At 43.2% G+C, this 23,108-nt stretch overlaps 1 protein-coding gene across 2 annotated transcripts in view; it reads right to left on the reverse strand.

Moving 5' to 3' along the window:
• Window positions 1–23,108, reverse strand: part of LOC139558727 (glutamate receptor ionotropic, NMDA 2D-like) — a 57,981-nt gene that overhangs the window by 12,271 nt on the left and 22,602 nt on the right. Inside the window, exons 4-11 of one of the 2 annotated variants that reach the window (XM_071374100.1) lie at window positions 21,134–21,465; window positions 9,463–9,577; window positions 6,457–6,665; window positions 4,966–5,134; window positions 4,277–4,430; window positions 1,461–1,586; window positions 1,013–1,242; window positions 164–324 (exon numbers count right to left, since the gene is read on the reverse strand). In XM_071374100.1, the coding sequence (XP_071230201.1) occupies window positions 164–324; window positions 1,013–1,242; window positions 1,461–1,586; window positions 4,277–4,430; window positions 4,966–5,134; window positions 6,457–6,665; window positions 9,463–9,577; window positions 21,134–21,465 (1,496 nt within the window). Of the gene's footprint in view, window positions 1–163; window positions 325–1,012; window positions 1,243–1,460; window positions 1,587–4,276; window positions 4,431–4,965; window positions 5,135–6,456; window positions 6,666–9,462; window positions 9,763–21,133; window positions 21,466–23,108 lie in introns of those variants that run through there. The other variant, XM_071374101.1, reaches the window with a different exon arrangement.

The following is a 23,108-nucleotide window of genomic DNA, read 5'->3' on the forward strand; positions in this document are numbered from 1 at the left end:
TAAATGCAACGGAAAACGAAAATGTGCGTTTCTTATTGGACAAGTCTAGGTAGTCCCTCCCTGTTTCAGTCTGTTTTCTTTCCGTTTGGTGCCTAATGAACATGGCCCTGGTTCAATGCAATGAAATGAAAGGGATGTCATCTTCACAAACACACAAACTGACCCAGTCTTGAGGTTGTCGATGGCCTCCTCCACGCCCTTCTGGTTGTTGCGGATCATGAAGTTGTGCATGTTGGCGTAGTTGCTGCGGATGTTCTCCTCCGTGCTCCCGTTGGGGACGGTGCCAAATCGTAGCGGGGGGTACTGCTCAGTGGGCTGCTGGAACTGAGGGGATAGAGGAGGAACTAGAGGTTGATGTGGGGATTCAGGGTAAAAGTTGAGTGACAAGAGTACATTACATCGTAAATAATGCATGCATAGAGATCTAAGGAAGTTGGACAGGTGGACAATACCCCAAGCAGCGTGTCATGAAATCAAAGAGCTGCCAAAACGCAAGAACATTTGAAAAGATTGCGGCTCAAATCTCCAACACCAACTCAGCAAGTTGAGCGTCTATCTTTTGAGATGTTATTGTGATTTTTGGCTGTGCTGTCCAGTGCCCACCCAACGTCCTTAGAGCTCATGTAAAAAGGCCTCTTCTATTTCCCCTCCCAAAGATAATTCTTAGTACAGAGATCTTCAGAAAGGGAGAGAATTTAGAGGGATGAAAGTTAGAGATGGATCAATGCATAAGTTGTCTGAAGGTGGCAGCAGAATTACCACTAGACCAACCTTCAGCACAACAAAAAACGTCTACTTTTATTGACTTCCAGGCGCTACCCTGAAGCATGCACTTGCACATTCCCGTCATGGATTAACAATAATGGAGACTCCCTCCAGCCAATGCCTTCACCAATCCATAGACATAGACAGGTAATGTGCAAGTGGGAAAAAGTGAGGCACCGCTGTGGTATGGAAACAGACATTATGGCCATCTTGGCCTTGGATCAAAAGGGCCTCCTCACTCACACACCTTCTTGTCGCTGAGGCCAGACACCGTGTCGATGTACTCCTCCTGGATCATGAAGGCTGCCAGGTTGGCCGTGTAGGAGGCCAGGAAGATGACAGCGAAGAAGGCCCACACCAGCACCATGATCTTACTAGTGGTTCCTCTGGGGTTCTCCACAGGCACTGAGTTATTGAAGACCAGAGCCCACAGCAGCCAGATAGACTTCCCTATGGTGAATTTAGAGCCCCCTGTCTCTGGATAGAGAGAGATAAGGGGGACAGACAGAGGGGGGAGTGGGAGAGACAGTGAGTGAGAAAGAAAGAGAAAAAGAGAGAGAGCGAGAGAAATGGACATTGAATGGAAAAGAAATATCCCCAGGGTACTCACAATGGCATATAACTCATCACGACCACTTAAATTGCTTCAATGGTGATAACCTGAAATAATGACCGTACTGTAATAAATGACTTACTCTTTGCACTTTGCAGGCTGCGGTTGTAGCCAACAGGGCTGAAGAACTCGAAAATAAAGACTGTGACGGCGACCACGGACAGGCACATGACGAACATCATCACCCACACAGCTGGGCTGTACGGCTCTGAAACATCACATCACAAAGACATGGGTTCTGTCCCAAGGTTCTCACTCGCTTGCTACTTAGAATGAAGCTATGGATGCATGCCAAATTGCCCTAAAAATGATCAAAAACTCCAGCCACCCTAGTCATAGACTGTTCTCTCTGCTACCACACGGCAAGCGGTACCGGAGCGCCAAGTCTAGGACCAAGAGGCTTCTAAACAGCTTCTACCCACAAGCCATAAGACTCCTGAACAGCTAATCAAATGGCTACCCAGACTATTTGCATTGCCCCCCCCCTCTTTTACACCGCTGCTACTCTCTATTATCTATGCATAGTCACTTTAATAACTCTACCTACAGTACTTCGACTAACCGGTGCCCCCGCACATTGACTCTGTATCGGTACCTGCTGTATATAGTCTCGTTATTGTTATTTTACTCTTGTTCCTTGTATTTCTTATTCATATTTTTTAAACTGCATTGTTGGTTAGGGGCTTGTAAGTAAGAATACAACATTCGGCGCATGTGACTAACAACATTTGATTTGATTTGAAATGACACCCTACGGGCCATCGTCAAAATAGGTACCCTACAATTTCCTATATACAGTGGGGTCTGAAATGATTGACACCCTGGAAAAAGATCAGCAATAGTGATTGTATAAAATAAATAATTCAAAAACTGAGCTATGTTGTACGCTCCAAAAAAATTGGGAAATTATATTATTTTATACTAATACAATTGCCCAGAGAAAGAGATGTTATTGAATAAGTAATACAAAAAAATATCAACAAGGTAGGAGTCTAAATTATTGACACCCCTAAAGATTTTTGGTCCCATATTCCGAGAACGCAATGACTATATCAAGCTTGTGGCTCTACAAACAAGTTGGATGCATTTGCAGTTATTTTTGGTTTTGTTTCAGATTATTTTGTGCCCAATAGAAATTAATGGTAAATAATGTATTGTGTTTTTTTGGAGTCACTTTTATTGTAAAAAAGAAGAGAATATGTTTCTTAACACTTCTACATGAATGTGGGTGCTACCATGATTATGGATAATCCTGAATGAATCGTGAATAATGATGAGTGAGAAAGTTACAGAGGGTCAAAGATCATACCCCCAAGACATGCTAACCTCCCCTGTTATTGGTAATGGTGAGAGGTTAGCATGTCTTGGGGTATTGTCTTTGACCCTCTGTAACTTTCATTATTCACGATTCATTCCGGATTATCTGTAATCCTGGTAGCGTGCACATTAATGTAGAAGTGTTAAGAAACATTATATTCTTATTTACAATAAAAGTGACTCCAAAATGACACAATACATCATTCACTATGAATTTCTATTGGGCACAAAATAATTTGAAACACAACCAAAACAAACTGCAAATGCATCCAACATTGGAACACAGCGAGGAAGGGGAGGGGATTCTCCAAAAAAGCCATTCGCACACAAATACACTTGTGTCATAGGTAGGGATAGCTGGATCTTAAAGGGGTTGTTCTGAGGAAACATGATGTTGATTTGATACCTGTGAAGTAACGCTGTAATTACATGTATTATTGTGTTTCATGAAATTAACAAACAAAAAATGTTATTACACAAGTGGAATAAGGAACTGTCTTTAAAGAATTTTTGGAGGTTCAGATTCTGTCTAACTCGAGTCATATAGGAGTAACTTACAAGCTCAAAACAATTAAGGTCAAACCCAAGATGGATGACAAAATGGCTGATGGTCTCAAGAAACTGACCTTACAGAAAGGGTCAGGCTTGAAGATCCAAGATTTCCTTGGCAAGAGATTACTCTGGGCTCAGGCCAGCTAAGACATACTAAGACCAAGCCAAGAACCCTTAGGTTACAATCAAATCAGTGACCCTTGAATCAGACGAAATGGCCTTGGAGTAAAAAAAAACTCCAGGTTGGGTACAGTACATGTCCAGATTGCCTACTAAATCTTACTTGACAGATAGATAAACATCCATGTTTGAAGCGGATCATTCAGAGGGAAAAACGACATACAGTATGTGCTGTTTGAGTGTCTGAAACTAAGACCACATCCAGTCTGTGCTACTTGAGTCGATGGCTGAACGAGCTTGTTTTACTTACAGCACAGCCGCCTCCTATGGCCAGATTACTGTGTAATACTGAGTCATATCTGATGAGCTGCCATTACACACTGTATTATCTAAGATCTGGCTGCAGATATAGACGTACCATCACGTCTCAATCGATGGCTGTAGGATTAAAATGTCGGCCTTGTCTGCAGACTGAGTCTCTGTCTCTACATGCTCGGGAAAAGTCTGGAATTATGCTAACGCGATTTGAAATGTAGAGGTGTTATCTTAGAGACATATTTCACTCTGAAATATCTTCACCCTTCATTATCGAGGGGGGGGGGGGGGGGCATAGCCCATTGGAATAGTGAATTTCACCAAAGGCTACAGTGAAAAATACAAGAAAAAAAGAAAATATCGACGTGTTTATGGCCTTTGTTTGAGATGCCTGTGAAACCATGCTTGACAACTTTGATACTAAACCAAGAGGGAGAAATCAAGGTTTTCCTTGTTAATGGGGGGGGTAACATTGGTTGGGGTATGTCAGGTATTGTGTGTTACAATAGACTCTTCATAGCCCATCATAGGCCCTTCATAGCCCGTCATATGCCCTTCATAGGCCTTCATAAGCTCTTAGTCAGCCCTGCTCACCAAGGAAGGCCGACGGCGAGACGGTGCCGTTGCTACGGGAGACCATGACGCTGATGCCCGTCTCCACGAAGGGCACGGAGAACTCCACAGCCTCTGACCTCTCCTTGTTGACGGTCAGGGAGCCAATGGCCATGTCGGCCCGTTTATAAACCACCTGGTGGGCGGGAGGGGAACTGCAGTTAGGAACAGAAAAAAATGGGCCCATTCACGTTCACAGGCATTCACTTCCAGCTGTCTCAGTAGTAAAATGGTTACGTTAATGAGATCCGAGAGTGAGTTGTGCAACTGAGGAGCCTCACGGTGGGGGAAAAGGGACACCTGCACCTGGTAGTAGCAGCAGTCTAGCCACCCGGTGGCTGTATAAACACAGCAACACACCCTTAGCTGTGCTGTCACTGTGAATGTGGGTTGACACATCCCCATCTCTTCTCTGTTAGCCACCCGTATTAATCCCGGCACCCAGAGGGGGATTGTCTTCCCTGGAAATAGCGAGGCATTTGCCCAAGACTCCACGCCAAACACTCCCGAGTTACTTCTCCATGGGAATACTAATCTATTTGACAGTTCTTGGTCTCATTCTGTCTCCCGTTTACTTTCAGGGGATTTTGAGGAGGAATTGCATGGCACCCCTTGAACACGTTATTTGAATACGAAAAGAAAGAGAGAAGAAGAAATACATGACCCCTGACCTCCCCGACCATGCCATTCCACTGCCCATCACTCCCCCTCTTCCCGTGTCTGCCATTGGTCACCAGGTAGAGGTCATAGGAGAAGCCCACTATTTTGGCCAATCGCTTGAGGACGTCAATGCAGAAGCCTTTGCAGCAGTGCTTCGACGATTTCTCATCCACCGGCACACTGTGGTTACAGATAGAGCGAGGGAGGGAGGGAAGGAGAGAAAGACAGGGAGGGAGATGTTAGAGACAGGAGGCAGAGGAAAGAGAGAAACAGAAGGGAGACACAGAAGGGCAAGGAGGAATGTATGAATTATTAGCGAGAGCTGTAGTTGCTGGATCAATACTGCCTGTAGTTGGACTGCTCAGTTTTAGAGAAGGGAGGCATATCAGAACAGACAGGAGAGGAGGAGGAGGACTGCATAAAAACTGGATTAATTGTCATTTTTCAGGGTGGGTTATCCTCAGCAGGGGATGAGGAGATTTAACAGGGCATACGTGGACTCTCAAGCATGTAGCTTTACAATAGGAATGTCGACAGAAAAAGCCTAATGACATATTAAAAGTTAAGTTTAACTGGGCAAATATCAATGTGTGGTCCCTCCCTGTATGCCCACTATGATAACCAACCAGGCAGCGCAGGTGTTGCGATGCCAATGGAATGTTAAAAGCAGGCTGATTAACCGGGGCAATCTCCCTGAGCCAATACAATTGATGGAACTTTCAGCAGGCCTTGTTACCAGGCATCAGAGACAGGCTGGGAACACATAACACACTAACAGACCTCCAGAGACCAGGACAGACTGTGAAACACCGAGTGAGAGTTTATAAAAGAGGACAAGAGAGAATGAACAACAGCATGTCAATGAAAAAAAATGGCAAAACATGTGGTTACTGGTTAGACTACGCTGCATCCCAAACATGTAAGGTTTTTTAATATTTCAAAGTATATTTCTACCTTGTGTGTAGCCCGGAGCTGTTTGTCAAAATCTATAGTAGAGCAATGAAGCTGATGATGTCATAGGGTCACTGGGCACCATTGTGGCGCATGGCATAGATTTACCTTGACAATTATAAAGACATTTTAAAAGTTTAAAGGGTTTATTACTTACTGCAATTCAGTTGCTAAATCTTTACAAATTCCCTGCAATTCTTATCCCTGAATGGCTTGAGGGGAGGGAATGTAACCATGTGACATCATAGGTAGAGTGGAGTAAAACATTGTATTTGAAACACACTCTCAATAAACGATATCAATACTGAGGAGCAACATGGCCAACCACAATTATCATTTTTGTATTACCCTTTACGCTTATGATAGTTACAACATTTAAACTATGTTGGTTACATGTTGGTCATGGTAACAAATATCTACATGGTTAGACCAGGGTCAGTCATGGTTAAACATCTGCATGGTTAGACCATGGTCAGTCATGGTTAAATATCTCCATGGTTAGACCAGGGTAGGTCATGGTTAAATACATCCGTCCCAGTAGCAGGCCTTACTTGGTGGTGTTGAGCGGTAGTCTGCAGGGCACCGAGTCCCGGATGCAGGAGTTGGTGCCTGGGTCAGCTGGCTCCACAATGACAAAGGGCCTCTCCTCCAGGGTGACCACCTTGAGGTGCTGGGTGTCATCCAGCGGCTTGAGGAAGGAGCCGTAGCGTGAAAAGGGCTGGATAATGAGATCCAGAACACCGTTCTGCCACGTGCCAACCTGCAAGGAGATCATTTAGAGCCATTTAGGAAGTACAGTTGAAGTCGGAAGTTTACATACACCTTAGCCAAATACATTTAAACTCAGTTTCTCACAATTCCTGACATTTAATCCTAGTAAAAATTCCCTGTCTTAGGTCAGTCAGGATCACCAATTTATTTTAAGAATGTGAAATGTCAGAATAATAGTAGAGAGAATGATTTATTTCAGCTTTTATTTCTTTCATCACATTCCCAGTGGCTCGGAAGTTTACATACACAATTAGTATTTTGTATAATTGCAGTTAATTGTTTAACTTGGGTCAAACATTTCGGGTAGCCTTCCACAAGCTTCCCACAATAATTTGGGTGAATTTTGGCCCATTCCTCCTGACAGAGCTGGTGTAACGGAGTCAGGATTGTAGCCCTCCTTGCTCACACACACTTTTTCAGTTCTGCCCACAAATGTTCTATAGGATTGAGGTCCGGGTTTGTGATGGCCACTCCAATACCTTGACTTTGTTGTCCTTAAGCTATTTTGCCACAAATTTGGAAGTATGCTTGGGGTCATTGTCCATTTGGAAGACCCATTTGCAACCAAGCTTTAACTTCCTGACTGATGTCTTGAGATGTTGCTTCAATATATCCACATAATTTTCTTTCCTCATGATGCCATCTATTTTGTGAAGTGCACCAGTCTCTCCTGCAGCAAAGCACCCCCACAACATGATGCTGCCACCCCCGTGCTTCACGGTTGGGATGGTGTTCTTCGGCTTGCAGGCCTCCTCCTTTTTCCTCCAAACATAACGATGGACATTATGGCCAAACAGTTCTATATTTGTTTCATCAGACCAGAGGACATTTCTCCAAAAATTACAATCTTTGTCCCCATGTGCAGTTGCAAACGGTAGTCTGGCTTTTTTATGGCGGTTTTGAAGCAGTGGCTTCTTCCTTGCTGAGCGGCCTTTCAGGTTATGTCGATATAGGACTCGTTTTACTGTGGATATAGAACCTTTTGTACCTGTTTCCTCCAGCATCTTCACAAGGTCCTTTGCTGTTGTTCTGGGATTGATTTGCACTTTTCGCACCACAGTACATTAATCTCTAGGAGACAGAACGCGTCTCCTTCCTGAGCGGTATGACGGCTGTGTGGTCCCATGGTGTTTATACTTGCGTACTATTGTTTGTACAAATGAACGTAGTACCTTCAGGCGTTTGGACATTGCTCCCAAGGATGAACCAGACTTGTGGAGATCTACAATTTTTTTTCTGAGGTCTTGGCTGATTTATTTAGATTTTCTCATGATGTCAAGCGAAGAGGCACTGAGTTTGAAGGTAGTCCTTGAAATACATCCACAGGTACACCTCCAATTGACTCAAATGATGTCAATTAGCCTATCAGAAGCTTCTAAAGCCATGACATAATTTTCTGGAATTTTCTAAGCTGTTTAAAGGCACAATCAACTTAGTGTATGTAAACTTCTGACCCATTGGAATTGTGATACAGTGAATTATAAGTGAAATAATCTGTCTGTAAACAATTGTTGGAAAAATTACTTGTGTCAGGCACAAAGTAGATGTCCTAACCGACTTGCCAAAACTATAGTTTGTTAACAAGAAATTTGTGGAGTGGTTGAAAAACGAGTTTTAATGACTCCAACCTAAGTGTATGTAAACGTCCGACTTCAACTGTATATGGATCGTGAGGAGGAAAAAGGAAACCTTTGTGCGATGCACACTTCTCTTTTGTTCACTGCGTCGGTTTGCGGTAAGTGTGGCATGTACTAAACACTTGAGAGTGTTTCGGTGTCTCGGCGGTCAAGCTTACATTGGAGACTGCATACTGGGGAAAAATAAAAACCAGAAGTGAACGCAACCTGTGTTGAAGTGATTCACTAATGAATTCAAGTGAGTGCTTTGAGAGAACCATTTCCTCAGTTCTTCTTCAGGGTTACTTGAACTTGTCAGGTTCTAATATCACCACAATGTATTAGACGTATACCTGTCGACCATGGAATGGCCTACACGTTTATATTATTATCCTAATATTTGGAATCAGGGCTATTTTATACTATAGGGAACAGTAAGTTACAGTATTTACGGATCTATGGAGACTACAGACGCACAGTATATAATTTGTGGTCATGTGTAAACGTGTATCCGACCAATACAATACGATTTGATTTGAAGCGGTCAGACTTTTTCCATTACATAATGTGGTCTCGGGTCAAAAATTGGTCCCAGAGCTCAATCGTCCACTGTTTGTTCACTCACCCTTACTGATCAGAGCCCAGAGCACTCAGAGGAGATAGGAAATTAACTGAAGGAGCACTACTACAGAGTCCATGTTATCATACAGCTGCAACTGGGTCAGATTATCCCACCTTGACAGTACTGAGGCATATCACGGTTCATGCTGAACAAATTCCTCCTGTTGTGAATGGATATCATGGAATCCCCAGGCCTTGAGGCAACAATGTGGGTAAACGTACAGAGTGCTGAAAGGTTAGTTGAAAACAGCAGGAATGGAGTGAATGGAGAGCTGAGGCAAGTGCATGGGCTTTCTCTCTCTCGGGGGAACAAACATTAGACGTCGAGTTAGCCAGTTAACAAAAGCTAACAAGGTTGGCAAAACGTTAAATAAGGGGTAAGTAGACACATCCGATGGACTGTGATAGTGCGGTAAGGGTGGTTAGCAAGTTGAGGGGAGAGAGTGTGTGTACGTGTGCAGGAGGATAAGTTAGCCAGACTTGATGGGTGTGAAATGGTGGTTAGCGAGCGTGTCAGATAATTAGCGGTTAGCACGCTAACTCACTGACCTCCTCCCAGCCTTTCCCCTCGGAGTAGGAAATCACGTCCAGCACTGGATTAGACAGGTAGCCATCGCTGTTGAACGAGTAGTCCCGGCCACTCAGCGTAATGTTACTGAAAAACCTGGAAGACAGGAAAGGGAGTGTGGGAATGGCAGACAGAAAGAAATAGAAACAGGGAAACAGAGAGAATAGAGAGGCACACGAAACAACTTTCAGCACAGACAGACAGAGAAACTGAGAAACAGGAGACGGAAAAACAGAGAAACGGAGTGGCATGCTAGACTTTCAGCAAGATTCAAGTTTTAGCTGGAAGTGACAGGGAAGGCGATGAGAGAGTGGCAGAGCGAGAGAGAGAGAGGCAGCGAGAGTGGGAGAGCGAGAGAGGGAACGAGAGAAGCAGGGGACACTTAATACTAGATATCTTTCATGTGTCTTCAGCTGCAAGCTTTGTAGTTGAAAGACTAGAGTGGCAGAGTGACAGGGTGAGAGACAGCAGGATGCAGGTGGGCAGTTAGGCACTACACTAAAGATCTCTCTATGTCCCAAGCTGCTTGTTATTATGTTCCAGCCATGTACAGTTACAGGTAGCTACGTGACATGAAATGTAAATAAATCAATTACTTGATGAATAAAACATGTGAGCTCGCCTTTGGAGTAGCCAAAGTTCCGCAAACGGCGAGTAGTTTCTGCTTATCACATGAATAATGTGCAGAAATTGTGAGTGGTTGAGATTTGCAAAGACTGCAGTATGCAGCGATGTAGGGTAGGCAGGCTATTTTCCATAGTCTTCAACGCATCTGTATCGCGTTGATATCGAGAGTGCTAATGGTTTCCCAGCCCTACCCTGATAATCAGGGGTAAAAGCTATAGAGCAAACTACACTAGCTGTTGGCTTTCATGTTTTTCATGTTGCCGTTAGAGGCAGTCTGTCGGTTACAGAGTCTGAGATGCTTCTGTGTCACCATGACAACACTGCACCTAAAAGCACCATTCACAGAGGACGCCAGTCAGATAGAATGTTAAAAAACCAACGGCGGTTCACTTTTTCTCTCCCTTCCTTCAAAAGGCATTTGGAATCTTGTCGTCAGCGCTTTCTTGTTTTCGTGATGCAGCAATCGCTGATTGAAGATGCCCTCATTTCCTTTCATCCAGCCATTATTTATACGAGGCTGTCACATAGAAAGCCTACCACGTAATATGAGATGTTTATCTGCGTCTCACCCACTGCCCTCTCTCGAACTTCACAAGAGTATTGAGCTGAATTATGACCTATAATTTATGGGTATTTCTAGATCATATAGTAGGAGAAATTATTCACATTCTGGCACATGATAAGACAGGCTGGAGCCCTACTTCTAGGGCTGTGCTGATCTTCCTATCCTTCCTGTTGCTACTGTATACAGTATATGAGGGGCAATAATGGAATGCAAAGTAATGGAATGCAATGCAAATGAGCTAGAAGGCTGTATATGTTTATTAAGGCTGTATGAAGGAGTCACAAAGGGCATTAGAACTTTTCACACATGATTTGTCCAACCAAGCCTATAAAGAGAATACTGACGGCAAACAGAAATCCAATAGAAAGCAGAAAAAAATGAAAGCAGAAAACACCCTCGGTCTCTATTCTACATTCAAATGATTATTTCATGGTTTGGAAAAATAGAGGAGAAATTCTGCTGACAAACACAAAACTATTCAGAAGTTGCTTTTCTTATAAGATGAAGAAAGACAATGTGTTAATGTTAGCGCTCACTTGAACTCTGCAATGCCGCGGATCTCTCTGGGTGAGTGCCATGTTGTCATGGCGACACACCGTCATTGACATTACATGTGTTTCCACTGATGCCGAAACATTGTGAGGTGAACAAGCTACGGAATATTTGAATATAGATTTGTCTCTCGCACCGTAACAAAGACAACTCATAATGGCTAATGCATTCAGACAGAGAAAGATGGAGGGGGGAATAGAGAGAGCAAGAGAGAAAGAGAGAGAGAGAGAGAGAGAGAGAGAGAGAGAGAGAGAGGGAGAGAGAGTAGACAGGAAAGAGAGAGAGAGAGAGAGAGGGAGAGAGAGAGGGAGAGAGAGAGGGAGAGGGATAGGCAAAGTGGGAAAGCGAGTGAGAGAGAGTGATATGGGGAGTAGGGGTGAAGGGTTTGGGGTGGGGGGTTACTAGCTATTTAAACATCAGACAACATTCATATGAATGTACTCTCTTTAGAGCTGCATTTGCATGCCCCCCCTCCCCCCTTCTATTAGATTCTCCCATGCCTCACTGGTGCCAGCGCCTCCATTAGGAAACGGGACGGGTATGGGAACTGTTTGGTGTGTCCCTATGCTGTTGACAGTGCTCCTGCCATGATAGTGATGGCGCGGGAGATACAGAGAGAGGCCAGAGGAGCTTTGGTGGCTGGTTGGGTTCGTGGCTGTGTGTGACTGCCTCCAATATTTATACCCTGCATTTGTATTTGAATTTATTAAGGATCCCCATTAGCATTAGGCAGCAGCTACTCTTCCTGGGATCCAGCAACATTAAGGCAGTTATGTACAATTTAAAATTGTATATAACACTTTTCACAACACATTAAGTGTGTGTGCCCTCAGGCCACTACTCTACTTCCACATATCTAAGCCACCACAATCAATTATCCTATTTACATGTAAAACGATGAAGCATCAGATCCCTTTTAGAGTCGGGCCAAGGGAGGAGAGAGATGGGGGGAAAAGGAAGAGAAGGTAAAGGGAAGAGACGGAGTGATGAGAAAAGGAGAGAATGAACCAGGGAGGAAGAGAAGAGAGAGAGAGAGAGGGTTGTGAAATGACAATAGATGGGAGAGCGTGGGAGGGAAGGAGGGAGGGAGGGAGGGATGGAGGGGAGAGAGAAGGAAATTAGATTGAGGATGAGATTGAATGGTGTAATAAAAACAAAGCATAAAGAGCATAGCGGTGGGAGAGATAGAGGGAGGAGAGAGGGGTGCAGGGATGACAGAGGAGCAGAGAGGTACGGAAGGGGATGCAGATGAAAGATAGAAAGAATTGTGAGAAAAAGAAGGGAGAGTGGTGAGAGGTAGATAATTGTAGTTTTACCTTGTCTGGTCAAATAAATGTATTAAAGAGACCCATTATAGCTGACACATCAAAAATGAATGAACAGTAGGTGGTAATTAATACATAAATTGGTACCATTTAGGCCTTTGGTAACAATTTACTGCCTTCAGAAAGTATTGACACCCCTTGAAATTGATTACATTGAGATTTCTTGTAATAATGTCAAAGTGGAATTATGTTTTTTGAAATTTGTACACATGAATAAAAAGTGAAAAGCTGAAATGTCGTGTCAATAAATATGTAATTTCAATACGTATTGTTATGGCAAGTCAAAATAAGTTCAGGAGTAAAAATGTGCTTAACAAGTCACAATAGGTTGCATGGACTTACTTTGTGTGCGATAATAGTGTTTAACACGATTTTTTGAATGACTACCTCATCTCTGTACCCCACACATATTATCTGTAAGGTCCCTCAGTCAAGTAGTGAATTTCAAACACAGATTCAACCACAAAGACCAGGGAGGTTTTCCAATGACAGTAAAGAAGGGCACCTATTTGTAGGGTAAAAATAAGAAAAGCATACTTTTTAATATCCCTTTGAGCATGGTGAAGTTATTAATTACACTTTGGATGGCGTATCAATAAACCCAGTCACTACAAAGATTGTCACGTTCATTGAAAGGATCGGACCAAGGCGCAGCGTGCGTAGAGTTCCACATTCTTTAATAGTGAAACTTACAACAAAAACAACAAAGAATATAAGAAACGTGCAGTATTGCAGTGTACAAGGCAGCTATACAAAAACAAGATCCCACAACACAAACGAGGAAAATGGCTACCTAAATATGATCCCCAATCAGAGACAACGATAAACAGCTGTCTCTGATTGGGAACCATATCAGGCCAACATAGACATACAAAAACCCCTAGACATACAAAAAATCCTAGACATACAAAAACACTAGACATACAAAAACTAGCGTACCCACCCTAGTCACACCCTGACCTAACCAAAATATATAGAAAAACAGAGATATCTAAGGTCAGGAAGTGACAAAGAAACAGGTGTCCTTCCTAACTCAGTTGCCAGAGAGGAAGGAAACCGCTCAGGGATTTCACAATGAAGCCAATGGTGACTATAAAACAGTTACATAGTTTAGTTACAGAGTTTAATGGTTGTTATAGGAGAAAACTGAGGATGGATCAACAACATTGTAGAAACTCAAAAAAACTAAACTAATTGACTGAGTGAAAAGATTGTACAGATTATTTTTTTTTTCTTCAAAACATGTCTCCTGTTTGCAACAAGGCAATAAAGTAATACTGCAAAAAATGTGGCAAAGCAATTAACTTTTTGTCCTGAATTCAACACATTACTGAGTACCACTCTCTAAATTTTCAAGCTTAGTGGTGGCTGCTTTATGTTATGGGTAATCGTAATCTTGTAATCGTCATTTCAGGATAAAAAATAAACAGAATTGAGGCAAAGGCAAAATCCTAGAGGAAAACCTGGTTCAGTCTGCTTTCCACCAGACACTGGGAAATTAATTCACCTTTCTGCAGGACTATAACCTGAAACACAAGGCCAAATCTACACTATAGTTTCTTATCAAGAAGACAGTGAATGTTCTTGAGTGGCTGAGTAACAGTTTTTACTTAAATCTGCTTGAAAATCTATGGCAAGACCTGAAAATGGTTGTGTCTAGCAATGAATAACAACCAATTTGACAGAGCTTGAAGAATTCTTAAAAGAATAACGGGTTAATGTTGCACAATCCAGGTGTGCAAAGCTCTTAGCGAATTACTCAGAAAGACTTACCGCTGTAATCGCTGCCAAAGGGGACTCTTACATGTATTGACACAGGGGTGTGAATATTTATGTAAATTAGATATTTCTGTATTTCATTTTCAATACATTTCTACACATTTCTAAAAATATGTTTTCACTTTTTGTGTGTAGATGTGTGAGAAATATATATATATATTTAATCCATTTTGAATTCAGGCTGTAACACACGTGAAATGTGGAATAAGTAAAGGGGTATGAATACTTTCTGAAGGCACTGTATCTATAGCCTATCAGTAACATTTCAACTAACGATCTACTAACCTTAGCCCTAACCCTTACCCTTATCCTAACCCTAAACTTAACCCTAGCCCTAACCCTTACTCTAAACCTAACACTAACCGTAACCTTACCAAGCAGTTTGCTTATCAACAGATAGTTTGATGATAGTATGACCATCTGCACAGCATCTACAGATTGAAAATCCGGACTATCCAAATAAAGTTTGACCAGGCCTTTGTAGTTATTATGGAATACATCCTCAGCAGTTCATTAAATCCCCCAATGCTAGTCAATAAACTAGCTTGATTAGCATAGACAAGTCATGTATTTTAACTTGATTTACATGGACTCAACATGGCATGCACAGTATCTTTAACTTGATTCACATTGACTCAACAAGCTATGTACAGTTGAAGTCGGAAGTTTACATACACTTAGGTTAGGACATCTACTTTGTGTATGACACAAGTCATTTTTCCAACAATTGTTTACAGACAGATTATTTTACTTATAATTCACTGTATTACAATTCCAGTGGGTCAGAAGTTTACATACACTAAGTTGACTGTGCCTTTAAACAGCTTGGAAAATTCCAGAAAATGATGTCATGGCTATAGAAGCTTCTGATAGGCTAATTGACATCATTTGAGTCAATTGGAGGTGTACCTGTAGATGTATGTCAATGCCTACCTTCAAACTCAGTGCCTCTTTGCTTGACATCATGGGGAAATCAAAAGAAATCAGCCAAGACCTCAGAAAAAAAAATTGTAGACCTCCACAAGTCTGGTTCATCCTTGGAAGCAATTTTCAAACGCCTGAAGGTACCACGTTCATCTGTACAAATGGGACCATGCAGCCATGGGACCCTGACTCAGTTACACCAGCTCTGTCAGGAGGAATGGGCCAAAATTCACCCAACTTATTTTGGGAAGCTTGTGGAAGGCTACCCAAAACGTTTGACACAAGTTAAACAATTTAAAGGCAATGCTACCAAATACTATTTGAGTATATGTAAACTTCTGACCCACTGGCAATGTATAAAGTATAAACACCATGGGACCACGCAGCCGTCATACCGCTCAGGAAGGAGACGTGTTCTGTCTCCTAGAAATGAACGTACTTTGGTGGGAAAAGTGCAAATCAATCCCAGAACAACAGCAAAGGACCTTGTGAAGATGCTGGAAGAAACAGGTACAAAGGTATCTATATCCACAGTAAAACAAGTCCTATATTGACATAACCTGAAAGGCCTCTCAGCAATGAAGATGCCACTGCTCCAAAACCGCCATAAAAAAGAAAGACTACGGTTTGCAACTGCACATGGGGACAAAGACTGTACTTTTTGGAGAAATGTCCTCTGATCTGATGAAACAAAAATAGAACTGTTTGGCCATAATGACCATCTATGTTTGGAGGAGTAAGGGGGAGGCTTGCAAGCCGAAGAACACCATCCCAACCGTGAAGCACGGGGGTGGCAGCATCAAGTTGTGGGGGGGACTTTGCTGCAGGAGGGACTGGTGCACTTCACAAAATAGATGGCATCATGAGGAAAGAAAATTATGTGGATATATTGAAGCAACATTTCAAGACATCAGTCAGGAAGTTAAAGCTTGGTCGCAAATGGGTCTTCCAACTGGACAATGACCCCAAGCATACTTCCAAAGTTGTGGCAAAATGGCTTAAGGACAACAAAGTCAAGGTATTGGAGTGGCCATCACAAAGCCCTGACCTCAATCCCATAGAAAATTTGTAGGCAGAACTGAAAAAGCGTGTGCGAGCAAGGAGGCCTACAATCCTGACTCCGTTACACCATCAATTTGTCTCTGTGAATGGTTTGTCCTCTGACAAATCAACTGTAAATTTCGGTGTTCCTCAAGGCTCCGTTTTAGGACCACTATTGTTTTCACTATATATTTTACCTCTTGGGGATGTCATTCGAAAACATAATGTTAACTTTCACTGCTATGCGGATGACACACAGCTGTACATTTCAATGAAACATGGTGAAGCCTCAAAATTGCCCTCCCTGGAAGCCTGTGTTTCAGACATAAGGAAGTGGATGGCTGCAAACTTTCTACTTTTAAACTCGGACAAAACAGAGGTGCTTGTTCTAGGTCCCAAGAAACAAAGAGATCTTCTGTTGAATCTGACAATTAATCTTGATGCTTGTACAGTCGTCTCAAATAAAACTGTGAAGGACCTCGGCGTTACTCTGGACCCTGATCTCTCTTTTGACGAACATATCAAGACTATTTCAAGGACAGCTTTTTCCATCTACGTAACATTGCAAAAATCAGAAACTTTCTGTCCAAAAATGATGCATAAAAATTAATCCATGCTTTTATCACTTCTAGGTTAGACTACTGCAATGCTCTACTTTCCGGCTACCCGGATAAAGCACTAAATAAACTTCAGTTAGTGCTAAATACGGCTGCTAGAATCCTGACTAGAACCAAAAAATGTGATCATATTACTCCAGTGCTAGCCTCCCTACACTGGGTTCCTGTTAAGGCAAGGGCTGATTTCAAGGTTTTACTGCTAACCTACAAAGCATTACATGGGCTTGCTCCTACCTATCTTTTGGTCCTGCTGTACATACCTACACGTACGCTACGGTCACAAGACGCAGGCCTCCTAATTGTCCCTAGAATATTTAAGCAAACAGCTGGAGACAGGGCTTTCTCTTATAGAGCTCAATTTTTATGGAATGGTCTGCCTACCCATGTGAGAGACGCAGACTCGGTCTCAACCTTTAAGTCTTTACTGAAGACTCATCTCTTCAGTAGGTCATATGATTGAGTGTAGTCTGGCCCAGGAGTGTGAAGGTGAATGGAAAGGCTCTGGAGCATCAATCCGCCCTTGCTGTCTCTGCCTGGCCGGTTCCCCTCTCTCCACTGGGATTTTCTGCCTCTAACCCTATTACAGGGGCTGAGTCACTGGCTTACTGGTGCTCTTCCATGCCGTCCCTAGGAGGGGTGCGTCACTTGAGTGGGTTGAGTCACTGACGTGGTCTTCCTGTCTGGGTTGGCGCCCCCCCTTGTGTTGTGCCGTGGTGGAGATCTTTGTGGGCTATACTCTGCCTTGTCTCAGGATGGTAAGTTGGTGGTTGAAGATATCCCTCTAGTGGTGTGGAGGCTGTGCTTTGGCAAAGTGGGTGGGTTATATCCTGCCTGTTTGGCCCTGTCCGGGGGTATCATCGGATGGGGCCACAGTGTCTCCTGACCCCTCCTGTCTGAGCCTTCAGTATTTATGCTGCACAAGTTTATGTGTCTGGAGGCTAGGGTCAGTCTGTTATATCTGGAGTATTTCTCCTGTCTTATCCGGTGTCCTGTGTGAATTTAACTTCTTTGGGGTAGGGGGCAGTATTTTCACGTCCGGATGAAAAGCATGCCGAGAGTAAACTGCCTGCTACAAAGCCATAAAAGCTAGAATATACATATTATTAGTAGATTTGGATAGAAAACACTCTGAAGCTTCTAAAACTGTTTGAATGATGTCTGTGAGTATAACAGAACTCATATGGCAGGCAAAAACCTGAGAAAAAATCCAACCAGGAAGTGGGAAATCTGAGGTTGGTCGATTTTCAACTCAGCTCCTATTGAAGATACAGTGGGATATTGCACTTCCTAAGGCTTCCACTAGATGTCAACAGTCTTTAGACCCTTGTCTGATGCTTCTACTGTGAAGTGGGGCCGAAGGAGAGGGGAATGAGTAAGGTCTATCATGACCTGAACATGCGCTGACCATGCGCGTTCACGTGAGTGCGAGCTCTGTTCCATCGCACTTCTGAGGAATACTCCGGTTGGAACATTATTGAAGAATTATGTTAAAAACATCCTAAAGATTGATTCAATACTTCGTTTGTCATGTTTATACGGACTGTAATATAACTTTTTTAACTTTTCGTCCATACTTTCCGCTGGACTTGCCCGTGCGTCGTGAGTTTGGAAAGTGTACTGAACGCTAGAACAACAAGGAGGAATTTGGACATAAATGATGGACATTATCGAAAAAAACAAACATTTATTGTGGAACTGGGATTCCTTACCATTCTGATGAAGATCATCAAAGGTAAGTGAATGTTTATAATGTTATTTCTGACTTCTGTTGACTGCACAATATGGCGGATATATTTGTGTCTTGATTGGGCTCTGAGCGCCGACTCAGATTATTGCATGGTTTGCTTTTTCCGTAAAGCTTTTTTGAAATCTGACACAGCGGTTGTATTAAGGAGAAGTGCATCTAAAATTCCATGCATAACAGTTGTATCTTTTAGCAATGTTTATTATGAGTATTCCTGTAAATTGATGTGTCTCACTGCAAAATCAAAGGATGTTTTGGAACTTCTGAACGTAAGGCGCCAATGTAAACTCAGATTTCTGGATATAAATATGAACTTTACCGAACAAAACATACATGTATTGTGTAACATGAAGTCCTATGAGTGTCATCTGATGAAGATCATCAAAGGTAAGTGATTAATTTGATCTATATTTCTGCTTATTGTGAATCCTCTCTTTGGCTGGAAAAATGACTGTGTTATTCTGTGAATAGGCACTCACCTAACATAACTGTTTGGTTTGCTTTCGTCGTAAAGCCTTTTTGAAATCGGACACTGTGGCTGGATTTACAACAAGTGAATCTTTAAAATGGTGTAAAATACATGTATGTTTGAGGAATTTTAATTATGGGATTTCTGTTGTTTTGAATTTGGCGCCCTGCAGTTTCACTGGCTGTTGAAGAGGTGGGACGCTACCGCCTCACGTACCCTAGAGAGGTTAAGTATGCTCTCTAATTCTCTCTTTCTCTCTTTCTTTCTTTCTCTCTCTCGGAGGACCTGAGCCCTAGGACCATGCCTCAGGACTACCTGGCATGATGACTCCTTGCTCTCCCCAGTCCACCTGGCCGTGCTGCTGCTCCAGTTTCAACTGTTCTGCCTGCGGCTATGGAACCCTGACCTGTTCACCGGATGTGCTACCTGTCCCAGACCTGCTGTTTTCAACTCTCTAGAGACAGCAGGAGCGGTAGAGATACTCTCAATGATCGGCTATGAAAATCCAACTGACATTTACTCCTGAGGTGCTGACTTGTTGCACCCTCGACAACTACTGTGATTATTATTATTTGACCATGCTGGTCATTTATGAACATTTGAACATCTTGGCCATGTTCTGTTATAATCTCCACCCGGCACAGCCAGAAGAGGACTGGCCACCCCTCATAGCCTGGTTCCTCTCAAGGTTTCTTCCTAGGTTTTGGCCTTTCTAGGGAGTTTTTCCTAGCCACCGTGCTTCTACACCTGCATTGCTTGCTGTTTGGGATTTTAGGCTGGGTTTCTGTACAGCACTTTGATATATCAGCTGATGTAAGGGCTATATAAATACATTTGATTTGGAAGGCTACACGAAACGTTTGAGCCAAGTTAAACAATTTAAAGGCAATGCTACCAAATACTAATTGAGTGTATGTAAACTTCTGACCCACTGGGAATGTGATGAAAGAAATAAAAGCCAAAATAAATGATTCTCTCTACTATTATTCTGACATTTCACATTCTTAAAATAAAGTGGGGATCCTGACTGACCTAAGACAGGGAATTGTTATTAGAATTAAATGTCAGGAATTGTGAAAAACTGAGTTTAAATGTATTTGGCTAAGGTGTATGTAAACTTCTGACTTCAACTGTATCTTTAACTTAATTTACATGAACGCAACAAGTCTTGCACCTTTTAACTTGATTCATATGGGCATAAGTCATGTATCTTTAACTTGATTCACAAATTAGAATGGTTCATGTATCTTCACTTCAACACAGGAACATGACTCATGTTCTGATTGTGATTCATGGCTATTTACTTTATTCTGACACGTACTGTATACGGACGGACACAGACATACAGCATGTACACATGGCTCATGTATCTTTCAGACAAATGTACTGACGAATGACACGAGAGGGACTTGGAGGAGTCACCTATGAGACACGGTTGACAGGCAGCAAAAGACAGACGGAGGGAGATACAGAGACTTCTCATACACAACTGAGAACTAGACAGGGAGAGAGAGAGAAAATGAGGGCGAGAGAGAGAGAGAGAGAAAGAGAGGTTGAAGTGTTTCAGCTGTTGATGGGGAGAGAGAGGCAGACAAGGGGGAGAGAGAGAGAGAGGGGACGAGACAGACACAGAGATAATCAGCGATGACAGAGAAAGGCAGAGAGAGAGAGATAAGGAAAGACAAAGAGGCCGATATAGACAGAGACAGAAAGAGAGAGGGGGAGAAAGAGAAGAGAGAGAACGAGAGGCAGAGACACACTGAGGATAGAGAGAAGCAGATGGACAGAAAGAGGCAGGCAGAGAAATAGAGAGAGAATGAGAGAGAGAGCGAGAGAGCGAGAGAGAGAGAGAGAGAGAGAGAGAGAGAGAGAGAGAGAGAGAGAGAGAGAGAGAGAGAGAGAGAGAGAGAGAGAGAAAAACAGCCAGCAGCAGTATGTGACACTCCTCTGCCACAGCTGAGCAGTTCTCCCCCCTGAGAGTTCTGAAGGAGCACCTCCGCTCTCCTCACCTGATCCTGTCTGGCACCCTCTGCGTCTGGTTGCCATCTGTCTGGCAGTTGCCTGCGAAGTAGTGTGGCCCTCGGGCCCAGCCGTACTCCTTCCTCAAAGCCATGGCTCCGTGGGTCAGCACAGACACCCCTTTGGCGATCCTCCTGCGGGGCTCGTCCCTCCAGCCCTGCGGCCGCACTGCGAACAGGGCCTTGGGGAGGCCCTCCAGGCCAAGGCCGGACAGGGCTGGCCCCACGGCGAACCACATGTGGGAGTGTCCGGCCTGACCCGAGGCCCAGGCCGCCTTGAAGATCAGTGCGGCCTCCTCCTGGGAGCAGTAGAGGAGACGCACCTGGAAGGAGCGGGGGGGGAGGAGAGGAAGAAGAGGGTAGGAGGGGGGGGGGGGAGCAGTTAAGTGGGAGTCTTGTTGGACCAAACTAGGTCAAATGATGTCAGTCACACTGTGGCAGTTTTGGGGGGGGTTGCTGACCCTGTTCACTGCGCTCTTTGAAAACATTTAAATTCAGGCCATTTCCCACTCAGACTACAGCAGTGGACAGTTTTTGGGGGCGAAATTTCATATCGTTACATCATTTATTTTTCTCTTTGTCCATTCTCCTATTTCTTATTTACATATATATCAAAAAGACCATCAACAGCAGGGTTTCCATTACATGGAAGAAAAGACTGAATTCAATGTCCCAGGTTGAACTATTTGAAGTATTCCAGTTAATTTATAAACTATTCTGAAAAACTGGCAGAATATCTTAGCATATTTTCCAAGACAGGTGATTGGAGTGTCTTTCAGGTAATTGGATACCAAGACAATTCTGTACTAATTAGTGTCTAATTAATTCTTAGCAGGAATGAAATCCGGCATAGACTGCACAGCAGGGTCCCCGGGAACAAGGAAACACTGTCCTGCAGTACAGGTACACTGCGATGAAAGGACTGCAAAGACAGGACGACGGCATGAAATACAACAAAGGTCCCTACAGTCCTGTGGCTGGTATAGCGGGTTGAGTTACCATCTGCAGCACATCTATACAGTCTGATGGTCTATGGAGTTTTTAGTGCAGACCGGGAATGGGCAGGACTGGGGTGTATACACAACTGCATGTTTACCCTTTCAGTGTGGGATCAAATCCCAGTCCCACAGCTATTCTCTCCCCGTCTCCCTTCTACCCTCAACCCTGTGTCGTGGAAATTCTTACACAGGGACCCTCAAAGTCAATCTTAAACAAATCATTCTTTATTTGTCAGTGCGCTGGAGAGGTTCCAACCAACTCAATGCACCACAGTACACAAATCAATCAGGAGCTCTGCCTGGGCAGTCCCTGCAGTTGTCTTATATACGGCTATACACAGAGAAGTTATACTTGCATGATTTAGCATAATTAAATCATCATTACCGTTTTGTTTCATAACATGTGACAGACCAATACCTCACGATGCTTCTTCTCTCTAAGCGGAGACCTTGACACTGAGATATCTTTCGTTCGTTCTCAAAACAAGGTCTGGGCATACTGCCAAATTGCAGCTACTGCTAGTGAGGATTTGTACAGTCAGCCACTTGCATGAACACAGAAATTGGTTTATAGAACAGCACATGAATAGAACACAGAAATTGGTTTATAGAACAGCACATGAATAGAACACAGAAATTGGTTTATAGAACAGCACATGAATAGAACACAGAAATTTGTTATAAGAAAAGCACAAATTCCATTACACCTGTCTAAAGAAATAAACATGAAAATGACTAAATGATTAAGAAGAGGGAATAAAAGGGTCCCCAGTGTAGACCCTGTGGCATAGTGGTAACAAGCCGAAGAACACCATCCCAACCGTGAAGCACGGGGGTGGCAGCATCATGTTGTGGGGGTGCTTTGCTGCAGGAGGGACTGGTGCACTTCACAAAATAGATGGCATCATGAGGCAGGACAATTATGTGGATATATTAAAGCAACATCTCAAGACATCAGTCAGGAAGTT

Source organism: Salvelinus alpinus, chromosome 29 (genome assembly GCF_045679555.1).
Source record: "Salvelinus alpinus chromosome 29, SLU_Salpinus.1, whole genome shotgun sequence".
Classification (NCBI taxonomy): Eukaryota; Metazoa; Chordata; class Actinopteri; order Salmoniformes; family Salmonidae; genus Salvelinus; species Salvelinus alpinus.